The sequence below is a fragment of the Momordica charantia genome (assembly GCF_013281855.1).
Source record: "Momordica charantia cultivar OHB3-1 chromosome 11 unlocalized genomic scaffold, Mcharantia_2.0 BLBB01000011.1, whole genome shotgun sequence".
NCBI lineage: Eukaryota > Viridiplantae > Streptophyta > Magnoliopsida > Cucurbitales > Cucurbitaceae > Momordica > Momordica charantia.
The window spans coordinates 20,620,994-20,637,143 of NW_028275159.1; the positions used below are offsets into that span (position 1 = coordinate 20,620,994).

At 35.5% G+C, this 16,150-nt stretch overlaps 1 protein-coding gene across 1 annotated transcript; it reads right to left on the reverse strand.

Moving 5' to 3' along the window:
• Positions 1–892: 892 nt before the first annotated feature.
• On the reverse strand, positions 893–7,033 carry LOC111012057 (TMV resistance protein N-like). The gene is given in 10 exon segments (XM_088120173.1): positions 893–1,402; positions 1,437–2,255; positions 2,335–2,979; positions 3,090–4,118; positions 4,217–4,495; positions 4,585–5,024; positions 5,027–5,576; positions 5,578–5,677; positions 6,392–6,443; positions 6,446–7,033. Coding segments are annotated over 10 exon segments (4,725 nt in total). The 5' UTR covers positions 6,906–7,033; the 3' UTR covers positions 893–1,051.
• Positions 7,034–16,150: the final 9,117 nt, after the last annotated feature.

The window sequence follows — 16,150 nt, forward strand, 5'->3', positions numbered from 1 at the left end:
AATTGATCCGAAATCTTTCATATAGGGTAAACTAGAATCATCACACTTAATTTGTAGAAACTCGTACCAGCAAAATAAGAAAAGTTGTAGTAGAAGTTATAGTAAAAAACAACATAACACCACCAGAAATCACCAATTTCAGTTTTTGCTACTTATGATATTACAAATAAGTGATAATTGGATCCATTTACTTCAAAATAATCACATAAGCTCTGAGCTACCACTAAGGTGGGAATTCGAATCCAAAACTTTTTGATGAAAACTCAAATCGAGAGAGAATTTAGAAATATTGCATTAGCCTTCAAGGAGATTACAGAGACCTATTTATAGGCTTTATTGCACCTAACAACAGAAAACTATTTCCAGAGAGCTAATAGAGTTTTTAAAACTAAACAAAAGGGTCGTTAACCAACAACCACAAACTAAGGCAATCAGCTAACTCACTACATCACGTTTTGATCTGAATATATGCCTTATCCAGTTGAATTATGCTCAAGTTGGCAATCAATATCACCCTATAAACTTTGAAAGATAAATTGCAGAGATATTATTATGATGAGGGGGCTTCTAGAAGCGGCCATGAATGTCATACTTCAATTCCCAGTTTGTGTGTTCTCATCTCTTCATAGAATTACTCTTTAATTCTCTGGTGCAGTCATTATTATTATTACTTATTCATTTATTTTTTATATGTAATGAAATATTCCATGGATTATTGTAAAATACAAAAGGAGGTAGAGAAAAGCCAACCCAAAGTCAGTTACAAGAAAGCCATACAATTAGCCACACTATCACTAAGGAGAGTAATTACAAACCAAAAAAAAAAAAAGGAAAAAGAAAAAGAGAAATGATCTTACAAGACTCTAAAGGTAGAAGGAAGGACAGGGAGAGAGAGAGTGAAACCACGAAAATGTATAAAAATGCACACTGCTTAGAAGTAAGTTGTCCAGAGAAAAAGAGATAGTGAATTCTAAATTTTCTTTTATTTGATATTTTATAACTAGTTTTTTAAAGTAGAGAAAATAGCAGTACCTAATTTCTTAGCTTCTGGTCATATATGAAGTAGATTATCAACCATTTTTCTTTCAGATGCATATAGCATATGCAGACCACATTGTTGCACATGGAATAGTTCCTCCTGGTTGGTGCTAACCGTACACTTCAAGTAATTGCAGCACATCCAAGGGACATTAAATTCTGTAAGTGGTATGTAGGAGACCCAAATGAATGACGACGCATATCTACTCAAAAGCTTTTCTGTAGAAACAAACATGTGATGCTCTGGTTCAATTTCATGAGAATCAACTCCAAATTCACATTTAAGATCCAACACTTTGACGCCCTCGAGTTTTGCTATCGGTTTGTTTAGACCACCACAGCGCACACAAGAACTCCTACTTCGCATTTAGCAAAATACAATCTCTCCGGTGTCCTTACTCTTCCTTTGTTTCCCGTGCTTTGACTGGTGAAAAAATCTGGGATTTCTTTTCCATCAGTAATGAAACTGAGCTTACTTTTGTACCGGTGTTCCTGTAAGAACAATATGCAATGCAATCAAGTATAAAAGTAATCAAATTCTTTCGTAGAGGGAAAGAGAGGGAGAGAACCTGGGGAGAACTCTTATGTTCGCCACTTAGATTAGTAGAAGTAGAAGTTGAAGTTGTTGATGGGTTTGCAGGGACTCGAATCCGAATAGGCCGATGATATGTTGTTAAAAAGTTCCTCAAAATTGTCTGATTGTAGTTCTGATAGCATTCTTGTCCACTCTTTATTACACAATCCATGATTGTGTTGATAAGCCCCTCCACATTGTGTTGGTAAACTAGACGAGCCCCACATGACTCAACTCGCAATCTTGTAGGAATACTTATGAAACTGACATAAAAATGATCCAGTCCAGTTTGAACATAAGGAAACACATGTCGTGGTGCGAAAGTCACAAAGAGAATTTGAGGTGAAGTTTGTAACAACGATAGAGGGATTAAAAAAGAATCGGATAAATATGAACCTCCACTCATCAAATGTCTGTCATTCTCATTTGAGGTTATTTGAAAGTTGAAGGTATGGTGATGAACAAATTCGGAATTTCCAGGTATGGAAAAAATAGCAAACACAGCCAACCCCATCCACTTCTTCTCTCTAAACAAATCTAGAGGAAGCTTCACTGCCACCCTGTCCTTGGGTTGCTGGATTCTAAACCAACTTACAGCTGGGCCTTGTGGGAAAAAGTAATATAAAGAATGATCTTTTTCTTCCTACAAAATACATATAATGTCATGAGTCTATAATCACAAATCAAACAAGAAAGACAATATATTTTCTGAGAAGACAAACCTCGTAAGTTCTTTGAAGGATTGATTTGAGGCTCCTCTTTAATAACGAAAGTGAGTCACTTTCATTCTCAACATATTGAGTTGAACAATATTGGTATATGGTCTCGGGCTCGTCGCAACTACACTTGCTCCCATGATTACATTCTCTAATAGTTGTGCTGAATTTATTCTGCTTCCGAGTGTGATACACCTTATTGAACATGTATGCCAAAAACCGTGAAGCATTTTGGTGGGAGAGGACAAAGGCACCACACTTTTGTACATTGACAACAGACGGCAAAGAACCCTTAACCACAATCTTGAAACACACTCTACATTCTGGAAGCATGTGCGATGGTATAAATGACATCCAAAATCTTGTTTTAGATGTCAACTTGGAGGTCAATGGTAAACTAAGAGTTTTAGGATTTCCTTCCATTTCCAACTCAACCAAGAATTTGCGATAAAATGTAATAACTTCATGGGGTGTGTTTTGAGAGCATTGAATACAAGCTGCAAGAACAACTCCATAAATACTGTTTGCATCATTTTTAATTTGATACTGATCAATTTCTATCACATTCCCTTCTCTTGTTTCGTCGAAGCATTCCAAGACTTCAGCCTTGTCATCAGTAGAATAAAACAAAGCTCCTTCCGAAATAGACTCCTGCAAAATTTAAGATCAATTAAATGTGATTCTTTAATCCAAAAGATATATTTATCATTGACACGTGAATGTTAATATTCAATACTATAGAATGATGGATAGAAAGCTACCTCGAAAGCCTTTAGATCCAACTTTAAGTTGGTTTTAGGGATGAACTCGAGGATAAAATGCTTGTCATGGTGATACGGTATAGGCAAATTTCTGATGGCTCCAGATTCAGTATAAGAGATTATGGGTTCTAGATGTGTTGGAAGCTGTGGTAATTGTTGCAACTTAAAGCAATCGTGCAACTTCAATTCTCTTAGATTCTTAAGGTGGTTGATACTTTCAGGGAGCCATACAAAATTATTACCACTGAGGTCTAGAGTTTTCAATGAGGAAAAGTAGTGAAGATCTTCGGGAATATCCTCATTCACTAGATTGCAGTCTTTTAGACTTAGAAATTCAAGTGACTCCAGACCAAACTTCAAACTAGGAATTCCCAAATCTGATCCTAGAATATTGTCTGGAGGGAGCAATGAACGCCAGATGCTGCATGATAGCCCATCACAATTTAATCCTTCAAGATTCTTCAAACAATGAATAGTAGGCGGTACACGACAAATTGAAGTTTTACCAATGTCAAGGAACTGCAAACATTGTGCATTTCCCAAGCTGGGCGGAATTTGATCAAGGTTTACACAACCACCCAAAAATAGAGCTTCAAGAGAATTCAAGTTACCAATTTCATCGGGAAGACTAGAAAGCATAATACAATTCCTTAGGTCCAAAAGAATCAGGCCAACTAGATGTTCGATTGATGAGTGAAGTTGTTTTATAGGAGTCTCATCTAGATGAAGTTTACGCAAGTGTTCCATATTGCCTTCAAATTCTGGAGAGCTTGTAACACCTGATTTGGAAAGAACTAGATGTTCGAGATTTTTGCATCCCAAATTTGTCGAAAAGCTTTTAAAACTTGAGCAGTTAGTTAGATCCAAAAGAATGAGATGATGGAGGCTATTGATGGAATGGTGAATGTGATACAATCTACTACAATTGCGTAGAACCAATCTTTCAAGTTTTGGAACTTCTGAAAAATCAGGGGTCTCAAGTAAATACTCCGAATTGCTAACATCGATCACCTTCAAGTTCTCAAACTCCTAGTGCAAAACAATGTTCCATCTATTAGTCAAACATAAACATATTAATACTTCACATTATTAAAGGTAGAGTTAATAGAGAATATACAAAATTCAACCTTTTTTCCATCCCAAATTCGTAGAATACCACTATGACGTAAGTGTAATTCATGTAGATACCCTGATTGAAAATTTGATGGCAAACACTTTGATGGATAGCCAGGCCAATTGAGAAGTCCCAATAAGTTTGAGAGAGATTTGATATTTCCAGAAAGTTGTACGTTGCTAATTTCCAATATTCTTAAACATGTCATATCTGCAAATAACTTGGCCTCCAATATTTAGTCTTTTTGCATCTTCTCCAAGTTCAAGACTATGCCTTCAGTGTATCTTAATCCCTGGCATTTGAAATGCACGTAGAAAATTTTTTAGAGATATTATAATAAAGAAGAAAGAAAGGGTATAAATACATGATGATGTTAATTACATGTTTTATAGTAAACGCACGAACAACATCTTCTTGAAGCCAAATCCTGCTTTGTTTACCCAATTGGGTTAGGGACTCCTTCCGCACAATTTCTTGACCCAAAGCGACTATCAAGTCATGCATCAGTATCTTCGAATGTGAATCTTCAATTAGACATTTTTCTATGAACAAGTGTAATTCACTGTGAGGATTATAACCAAAACTCTCAAGTATTTCAATCACTTTATCTAATCTTCTTCCATTGAAGAAACATGCCAAATCAAGAAAAACTTTCTGACTTTCTACTCCTAACCCATCATAACTTATCTTTAATACTTCAAACAAACGTTCTTCCTTAACTTTAATGAGCCTATTCAATGTTTCCTTCCATACTACCCCATTCTTTTTGTTCAAATAAGATCCAATTACTTTCAAAGCTAATGGAAGTCTCCAAGCCTTTCTACCATCTCCTTACTGAGATTCATGAAATTGTTATCAATGTGGGCGATTCCAAAGGCATGATTGCAGAAGAGTTGGAGGGCATTGTCATTATCCAATAACTTCACCTTGTGTTCTAGAATTTCATAGGGTTGATGGAGTACTTCTTTGTTTCTAGTTGTAATTATAATTCTACTCCCTGGACCAAACCAATCGGGACTTCTAGCTAGCATTTCTAGTTGCTCTTTTTCTTCAACCCCATCAAGAACAAGAAGAACCTTTCTACTACATAGTTGTTTCTCTATCATTTCCGCTCCATAATCCTCATCCCATATTCTTACGTTTTCTTTTAAGAAAAGTCTAGATAGTAATTGTTCTTGAAGTGACACTAAATTAATTTGTCTAGAACTACCGCCAAAAACTCGAAGAAAACAATTGCACTCAAATTTAGATTTGATGCAATCATAAACGACTTCAGCAATTTTTGTTTTACCGATGCCACCCATCCCAACTATCCCTATAAAGCGTACATCATCCAATCCTAATCCAAGTTGCATATTCATTTTTTTGTAACGAACACGTCATTCCAACTAAATTCTTGTCTGAAGTTACTATCTTAGGACGCCATCTTTCAAATATCTGCTCGGTGATTTTATTGATGATATCTACTTGAGAGCTGCATACCAAAAGGTAGATTACATTGAAGTTGATTGTCAATATATGGAGATTGAAGAAAAAACATGACATTTTATAGGTTAAATTATCAATATAGTCCCTAATCTTTTAGAATTGTGTTAAGTAGGTCCCTGAACTTTCAAGTTGACGGGTTAAATTTGTAATTTAACTATTTATTTTCTTTGCATTTATCTAGTATGACAAGTTTCATTTGACACATTACAACCAGATAACCTTTAAATAGTACAATGAAGAGAGGAAAAATGATTCTGTGCTCTCTGAACTTAAATATGATGATAACATCTTTAAAGATTGAGTTTATTTGTAAGAAAGGCGGTTTTCTTTTTGTCCATTTTGTCAGATGGGGATTTCCTTTTTCATGTTTACTTTTATATCTTTTTAGTTTCTCGTGGTTCTTTTTCCTTTTATTTTTTGCTCCCGCTTGGAATTTGTATCCTGGAGCAATTTGCTCTTTTTTTTCATATATCAGTGAAAATTTGTTTGAGTTCAAAAAAAAAATGATCTATTTGACACAAAATTGAAAGCTAGGACACAATTATGAAAGTTAGAGACTAAATTTGTAATTTAATACTTATTTTATAAGGTCAAGTTGTTGTATAGAGGATTCATTACACAATTGATAAAACTGAATTCATCCACAAGTTCAATATTTATGATCTCTAATTTTAAGACAACTACATGAGATTTACTTTACCTGTGTCTCGTAACAACTTCTCCCGCGAGGTTGCCAATTCTTGTCATGGATCCTTCCAATTTCGAACCTCCTTCCAGTATTCCTCTTTTTGCTGGCCTGTGAACTTTTGAGCCTTCTCTTCATGTTCATCAAAGCTTTTTCTGAAATTTCCAGACTGATGTCGAACATGGGAAGGATCCACATGGTAAAACACAGGAAGAACTCGATGTGTCGTATCAGACATACAATCCATTATCTTGGCTAACTCTTTCAAGCACCACTTGGAAGAAGCATAATCTTTCGATAGAACCACGATTGAAGACCTGGATTCTTCAATTGCTTTCACAAGCTTTTCACTAAGATCGTCCCCGATTAAGAGCTTCTTATCGTCCATAAAAGTCATTATTCCCAATTGACACAAGGCCTCGTACAAAAATCCGACGAAATTGTTGCGAGTGTCTTCTCCTCTGAAACTTATGAAAACATCATAAGTCATTCGAGGACGATTAGGAGGAGCTGTTGAGGGAACCTCCATGGTTGCAGAGAAAATCGAAAGTAAACGGAAATATTGGGGAAAAAGAACTCACGAAAAGGAAGTCATTGCCATTGTTTACTGGTTTTTCTTCACAACTGTTTCTACACCAAGTTTGAAATTTCACATTTGTATTATTGGTGTGGTGAGTGGTCCATTTTTAGAGAACTTTCAACTCACGAGGTTGGAAAAAAGGAAATTATTGGATAAGGATGAGGCGATAATCAATGTGGTAATTTGAGGGAAAAAAAAAAACAAACCAAAATTATACTCGAATTTTAAAAATAAAATACGGGGCAATGGCAATTTAGTTTAAAATAACAACCAAATTTTGTCGGCTCAACAATAATGGATATATATTTCAACTAATAAAGAGGTTCTGAGTTCCACCTCCACATGTTTGTATTTGAAAAAAATAAATTAAATCTAATTTAAATAAATAAATAATTCTAAGTGTTTAAAAGCTCACCAACATGTTTCAATCTCACTCATCAATCATTGATTTACCTTTGTTAAAATTAACGGTGGAAGAAAAAGTGGTATATTAGTGATAGGAGTCTATAATAATAGGCTTAAAAATATTATATTAGTGATAAAAGTAAAAAAAAATTAAAGATAAAATACATTTTTAGTTCATAAATCTAAGTATAGGTAGTCCCTAAATTTCAAAAAGTGACAATTTGGTTTCAGGTTTAAAAAATGATTCTAAATAAATATAATATATAATTATTTAATATGATAAAAAAAAATTTAAATAATCTTATATTATGTTTATGATATTTGTAATTTTTTTTATGGCCCCTCTTTGTCTTTCACTCGATATTTTAAATATTGAGTAATGTAACCTAGTTCAAGTTGAAAAGTGCAGGAATGAGGAAAAATGGGCAAATCCGGCATTTTATTCACCGGCCCTCAAAAGCATACACCGCAGGCACAGGGAAGCGTCGGAAAGTTCAATCAGAGGAAGAAGGCATCGACACAAGAGGGCAAAAAACCGGCAAGACAAGGGCGGTTACCGACAGCGGCGGTGGGGCTGTGATGGGTTTCAAGAAGATTTTAGTTCTGTACTCAAATTTGAGGGAGGGAGAGGAAGGCCCAAAAGACCAACGCCAACGCCCCTCCTCCGCCGCAGATTCGCCCGAAACTGGTGTGTTTCTTGATTACAACTACAATGATAATTTCCCTGTATTCCAATTTCCATTATTAGGGGCCGGAATTGTGGATATTAGAGAAGATGAAGGGGGGCGGGGTAGAGAAAAAAAGATAAAAAGAAAAAAATTACACATGATAAAAATAATATAAAATTATTTAATATTGACACGCCATTTAAAATTTGACGGCAACGTCATGTTAGTTGACTAGCAATCGAATAAGTTCAGGGATTATTAAACTGTAACTTTTTAAAATTTAGTAATCAAATAAACACTTATAAAATAAAATTTGTATTTATAAATTATTTTTATACCTGATGAGTTTATATTATAATAATAGATTTAAAATATTATATCACTGATAAAAGTAAACAAAAAATTAAAATATTTATATTTGCAGATCATTATATTTATATGTGATGCAAATATGGCATAATTTTACCACTTATTATAATTTAAAATTATTTGACTTTCCATTTTCAGGAACTAAAAAGTATGGATATATATATATATATATAATTTAAATATTTAATATTAATCTCATAAGTCAAAGGATTAATTAATTCCAAGTGTATTTTTTAAAAAGGAATAGAAAAACTAATTTTTAAAGTAAGTCACGTTGGAGCTTGTGTGTAGATACCACTTGTATCTAGAATATCTAATTTTCTAATTTATTATATTCATATCAATCTAATTCGAGGTTAACGATATGAATACTTCTAAGGCTTTGTCTCATAAACAAGATTTGTATGAAGAGTAACTAAAGTTTTGTACCTCGATTATGAGACTTTTATCTTTATTTATAGAGGGAGAAAACCTAAGATGTTCTAAATATATTTTTTCTTTTGAATTCTCAAAATTCAAGCGATGGAGTTGGATGTCTCGATTGGTCTTTAAAATGATCAAGAGAGTAGACTAGCGTAGGGCTTTGTATCACAAATATGGGACTATGGGAAACGACCTTTGGGCCTGGTTGTTCGGTCAAGGCTCAGCCCTATGTGTTCGTTGGCTCGAGTTTGTGGACCCATGATGGTCAACCCATAAGATTCAATCCAATGGCTAGTTTGCCCTGTTCGACCCCTAAGTTAGCATCCACATACTTGAGACTCTGGCCCGCACACACAATTTCTATGGCTTGTGTTTGAGGGCTCAGCTTTTAGATCATTTCTAAGCCCAAGGGCTTAAGTTGATCTAGGCTGGTATACTAGACTTTTTTGTAGTTTGTTTCGTAAATCGGACAATATAACTAATTATATCTAATATCAAGGATATCATTCACACTAAATGTATCATTAATATACTTCATTTTAATTATATCCATATGAGCGGTACAATCAACTTTTCTATTTTTTCATTAGGACCGAGTGTCCAATTTTTTTACAATATTTTCAAATTAGAAAAATAATTACTACATTTACAATTTACAATTAACTATTGAACTGTTATATATGTGTGCGTGTGAATTATTTAAATTTAAATTTAAAATATGTAATATTCACCCCATAAATCAAAAGAATAATTAATTATAATTATATATTTTAAAAAGAAATAGAAAAACTCTTTTTTAAGGTAAAGTCGTTGTAGCTTATGTAACCACTTGTATCTAAAATATCTAATTTTCTAATCTAAAAATATTTCTTATCAATCAAATTCGAGGTCAATAGTACGACTACTTCTAGGGCTTTGTCTCACAAATTATATTTGTCTAGTAATTAAGGTAATATTGTACTCCAATTATGAGACTTTTCTCTTTATTTATAGAGGACGAAAACTTAAGATCTTCTAGATATCTTTTTGTTTTGAATTCTCAAAATTGAAGTGACAAGAGTTGGATGTATCAACTACTCTTCAAGATGATCGAAAGAGCAAGCTAGTGCAGGGCTTTGTCTCACAAACATGGGACCATGGGGAACGACCTTTAGGACTTGGCCCACGGGCCATGACCATGGGCTCAGCCCCATGTGCTGGTTGGCTCGAATTTATGGGCCCATGATGGTCGACCCATAAGGTTCGGCCCAACGGTTAGTTTGCCCATCTCGACCCCTAGGTCAACTGTTGGGAATGACAAATGAATTGGAGAATTTTAAGGATACGTGGATGGATGAAAAATTGGTCGTTGAAGTTCTATTTTTGGGCCGCTGCATCAGTATAAATAAGGGTCATTCCTTACCATTTTCGATCATCCCATTCATTCAAGTTCTCCACCTCCACTCTCCCTTACACTATTCTTCAATTTTCACTTCTCTCCGCTACCTTAAACTAAGCACGAGATTGATTCAACTCTCATTCCGACGAGTGCATGTCTGAGTTGAAGGTTGTGTTAACCTTGGGGAGCATACCGGCAGTAAAACGATTTAGCACTGAGGTCATACCGATTTTGCTTTCAAGGTAGTGGTTCCACCCACGACACAAAAATTTTAGCTCCTGGTTCCAATTTTGTCCTTTTATTTCCAATAATTGAAAAGCAAAACTCATCTACCCATGGCTGCTATCCGATCTGGGAAGGTTTTGTCAGACTTGTCAAAATTGGAACCACTCGACGGATCCAACTACCGCCGATGGTCACAAAAGTTACTGATTTTCTTAGAGCAATTGGTGATCGACTACATCTCACTGCTGCTCAGCCCGCTGCCACTGCCACCGCTACAGCCACTACCACTATCGTTGCCGCCACTGTCGTTTCCATCACTGCAGCCGTCACTGATCCGCCTACCGTTGTCGCTGCCACCATTTCAGCTGTCGCTGCTGATCCCAAGACGTCTACTGCCACTACCGTCGAAACTGACAAATTCGAGAGAGACAACAAAATGGTCAGTGGGCATCTTCTCAACCATATGAATGACTCTTTTTTTTTTTATCTCTTTGTAGTCCAAAAATCTACAAAGGTCATTTGAGACACGTTAGAATCTAGATATGGTAGGGACGATGCAGGCAGGAGAAAGTACATCGTTGGTAAATTGCTGCAATTTCAAATTTAGGACGACAAAATGATGATGGATCAGGTTCATGAGTACGAGAATCTAGTGGCAAGTGTGCTGTCTGAAGGCACGAAGATGTGCGCGATTCTCCAGGCCAACTTGTTGCTCGAGAAATTTCCTTCTTCCTGGAATGATTACCGCAACCACTTGAAACATAAGAAGAAGGACCTGACTCTACAAGAACTTATCAGTCTCGTGCGCACGGAGGAAGCCAACAGGGTAAAGGATAAGCTCTCTTTTCAATCCCTAAGTTCAATTAAAGCTAATTTAGTTGAATATTCTAGTGCTTCGAAAGATAGGTTCAAAAACAAAGGGAAGCAAATTGCAAAGGATAGAGCTCAAAAGAACAAAGGTCTCCAACCAAAAAATACTAATGGAAGAATCAAGAAATCGAAACTGGTATGCTATGTCTGTGGAAAACCCGGGCACAAATCCTATAAGTGCACCCAGAAAAAAGATAGGAAAGATCAAAGGGCTACACCACAACCCAACCTTGTAAAGACGGACAACATCATTGCTGTCATGGTTGTGGAAGCAAATCCGGTATAGAACAAATCCGACTAGATTCTTGACACAGAAGTGTCCAGACATTTCTGCTTGAATTGTGACCTCTTCCACTACTTTCAAGACTCCGCTAATGGCAAATGTACTTTTATGAGGAACTCTGGCACAGCTAGAAAGAGAAGGTGTTCAACTTGAAACTCACATCTGGCAAAACTTTATAATTAAGTAATGTGTTGTATGTTCCTTCCCTGCATATGAATTTGGTGTCAGGAGGTCTGTTGAACTGAGCCGGACTTAAGATTGTGTTTCAGGTTGACAAGGTTATCATCACCAAAAATGGTGACTTTGTTGCTAAGAGCTATTTAGCAGATGGTTTGTTTGTTCTCCACACTATTTCAAATAAAATTAATTTTAGTTCTGTTTATATCATTGAGTCTCTTGATGTATGGCACGATAGATTAGGGCATGTGAATATTGCATCGGTTAAAAGACTTAGAACTTTAAATTAATTAATGCTTCTGATTTGCCTGAAAACTGTAAAATGTCTTATCTGTGTAGAAGCAGAGTTTGTAAAAAAAACCTTTTAAACCTGTTACTGCAAGGTGTACTGAACTCCTAGAATTAATTCATTCTGATTTAGCTGATTTAAAAAACACAACTAACAGAGGTGGAAAAATTACTATATTTCTTTTATTTATGATTTTTTTAGATATAGTAGTATGTTTTTGAAATTCAAAGCTAGTCAGAAAGATAAAAAGAATAAGATCAAAAAGGGGTGGTGAATATAATGATAATTCGCTTAGAGATTTTTGTGAAACAAGTGGGATTATACATGAATTTACTGCTCCATATTCACCTCAACAGAATGAAATAGCTAAACGGCAAAATAGAACTTTAAAAGAGATGATAAATGTCATGCTATTAAGTTCTGGTTTATCTGATGATATGTGGGGGAAAGCCGCACTTTCTGCCTGTTTTATTCTTAACAGGGTCCCTCACAAAAGGTTGGATAAGACACCATGGTATTCTCCAAACCTAAGCTACTTGAAGGTGTGGGGGTGCTTGGCAAAGGTGGCATATCCATAATTCAAAAAACCAACGGTTAGATCTAAAACTTTTGATTGTGTTTTCATTAATTATGCTCAAAATAGTTTTGCATATAGGTTCATGAGCTAGAATGATAAATTATGTGAATATAAAGATGCTGTATTTTTTGAAAAAATCTTCCCTATGACCAGAACTGGTGGTGAATCTAGTAGTATTTCAAAAACTGCATAAATGTCATTGTCCTCTACTTCTATTGATATGATAGACCTTGAACCTAGATCCAATGATGCAAAGATACTGAACCTAGGAGAAGTAAAAAGCAAAAAAGTTAGTAAAGCTTCTGACCTGACTGCCTAACTTCCTATATGGTAGAAAACTTTGACAAGATAGATTATCAGTTCGCTTGCATGTATTTTATAAACGAAGATCCTAAAACCTACCAAGATGCTATAAATGCTTTAGCTAGCCTATGGAAAGAAGCTATTAAAAGTGAGCTAGACTCCATAATTATGAATCAAACCTAGGAATTGGTAGATTTACCTGTAGGAAATATACCTATTAAGCGTAAATGGATATTTAAAAGAAAATTGAGACCAGATGGTACGATAGAAAAATACAAAACTAGACTAGTGATTGTCGGTTACATACAAAATTATGGCATTGATTACTTCGAAACTACTCTCCGGTAACCAAGATTGCCACAATTACATCTTTGATAACGATGGCGGCTATTCAAGGCTTAGTAATACACCAGGTTGATGTAAAAACAGATTTCTTTAATGGTGATTTAGAAGAGGAGATCTATATGACTGATTACGCTTGTTTACATGCGTAAAAAGAAGGTTTTAGATGCTGTTTTTACAATGTTTCAGCTTTGTTTCGGATTTTTCTCGATCGTTTGAGGTCCAATTCATGCAAAATTCATATATTATGGTTTGTGGTTGGCTTATATTGTATTTATGACATTTTAGGACCATTTGGGAGTGCAAATTAATCAAAAGAAGCAAAAAGACGGAAAAACCATCATGGGAGGCGCGAGGCGCCTGGGAAGCCTGCAGAAAAACTGGTTTTCTTCCAACTTTGCCCTTAATGAAACGCGTCTTCCAATGCGTTTTGGTGGTTCCAACCGATGCATACGTGTAGAAGAAGTGTTCCACTATCAGTTTGAGCACGATTTGGTCAGTCAAAAGAGTTGGAAATGGGTGATTCACCATCGTTTTAGGACCTACCTAACCAATTCTGCACAGCTATAAATTCCAGCAACTTCTCCACCAAAATCATCAAGCCTTGCTTCCTTCTCTTGATCATTTTTAGTGTTTCTTTGTTGCTTTCTAAGTACTTTTGAGTTGCTTTCATTAGTTGCTTTTGGTTTTTAAATCCCGAGTACTTTACATTCTTTTATTGAGCTTTGTTTTGTTTCCATTTGTACTTAGTTATTTACTACTTATTCAAATATATAAAAATCTAGCACTTTGCTTATCTTCCCTTTGCCTTTACTTTATTTTTAGTTAAGAGAGTTGTGTTTTTGGAGGAAAGAGCACGTGACACTCTCCCTTGCTTGAAAGAGAAGGGCGAAGCTCTCAATCCCGATAAAAACTCTCCGTTAGTTAACTTTTGTTTTTCACACATGCATTCCACATTCAACCGTTTTACTTGCTGTATTTTCTTCAATATGTCTTTCTAAATTCCTGTCTCTAGCCCGGTTATGGATAGTTAGCCTTTTATGTCTAAAAAGGGTTGCTAAGAGGTAGTGTTTTTGCTTTCCATTCATTGCTCAACATGTTTTCCCAAAAAGTTAGGATTTAGAGAAGGCCACTGTAAGTCTTAACAAGTCAATACTGAAAAAGTTGCTTATTTGCATTGTTGAGTGGTTAAACCGAGGAGAGGAGCGCCTTAGACATAAGGGTTCCGCTTAAGTAGCCTAGACATAGGACCTTAACTCGAGGTTGCGACTATTTCCATCCTAAAACTAAGATATATCTCATAATAGACATATTAGGGAATGTCTTAGGACTTTGAACTTGCTTAGACATAAGTAAAGTGAGAAGCGTAGTCGTTAGTTTCTAAAGTAAAATGCATATTATCCTTAGCATGTCCTTGATTCTTTGTTGGCTAACTTGAAGTAAATCGGGCTAGGTTTTATTATTATAAGTCCAAATCCCAAATCCAAAACCATTATTTGTGACCACTTCCCATTTTACAAGAATCACTCATTTCAACATTCACTATTCTTTAAAACTTCAGAGTTTGGAAATTATTTAGAAGTCCTTGAGGATCGATACTTGGATACTCCATCCATTTTATATTACTCTGACAGGTGTGCGCTTGCATCTATATAATTGTTACCACGCTTAGTGCGTGCGTTCAGCAAAACGCCAGTCAATGACACAACCTGAAGGTTTGCTAGCTACTTGTCAAAAAAAATAGAGTATATGTATGCAAGTTAAAAAAATCTCTCTATGGTCTAAAACAAGCTCCTAAACAATGATATGAAAAATTTAATGGCACTTTGGTAAACAATGGTTATAACGTAAATTGCTCTGATATGTGTGTTTACTCAAAGTTATTTGGAGCTGATTATGTGATAATATGCTTGTATGTTGATGACATGCTTTTTTTTGTTCAAACTTAGATATCATTAATGAGACCAAGTTGCTCATTTCTTCACATTTTGAAATGAAAGATTTAGGAGAGGCTGATGTAACATTTGATGTAAAAAAAACGAAAAAATGGCAATAGATATTCCTTATGTCAATCACACTACAAGAGAATGCTGAAAAAATTTGATCACTTTAATAATTTACCTGTAAGAACACCTTATGATGGTAGCATAAGTCTAAAAAAGAATCAGGGGGATAGTGTATCTCAATCTGAATATGCAAAGATCATAGGTAGTGTCATGTTTTTAATAAATTACATTAGACCTGATATTGCATACGCGATAAGCAGACTGAGTAGATACACTCATAATCCTGGTAAAGATCATTGGACTGCTCTATATCAGGTTTTAAGGTATCTTAGGGGTACAATGGACTATTGTTTGCATTTTAACAACTGTTGTGCTAGAAGGATATTATGATGCAAGCTGTGTTACAGATAATTATGTAATGAGCTCCACTAGCGGGGTATGTGTTTACTTTTGGCGGTGGAACTATCTCATGAAAATCGACAAAATAGACTTGGATTGCTTGTTCTACCATGGAATCTGAGTTCATAGTACTTGAACTAGCAGGTCCCGAGGCTGAATGGCTGAGAAGCCTTCTTGGAGACGTGCCACTGTAGGGGAAATCTGTACCTGTATCCATACAGTATAACTCATAAGCTATCATAGAAATTGCCAAAAATAGTGTGCACAATGGCAAGAGATGCCACATACGTCTAAGACATGAAGCTGTGAAGCAGTTGCTGAAAGATGGAATTACATCCTTTGAATATGTGCGGTTCGAGAGGAACTTGGTGGATTCTCTCACCAAAAGCCAAACAAGGAGAGTAATTCAAGAGTCCTTAAGATGTATGGGACTCAAGCCATGATACTCAATCTATAGCCCTTATTTTGGGTGGTCCATCT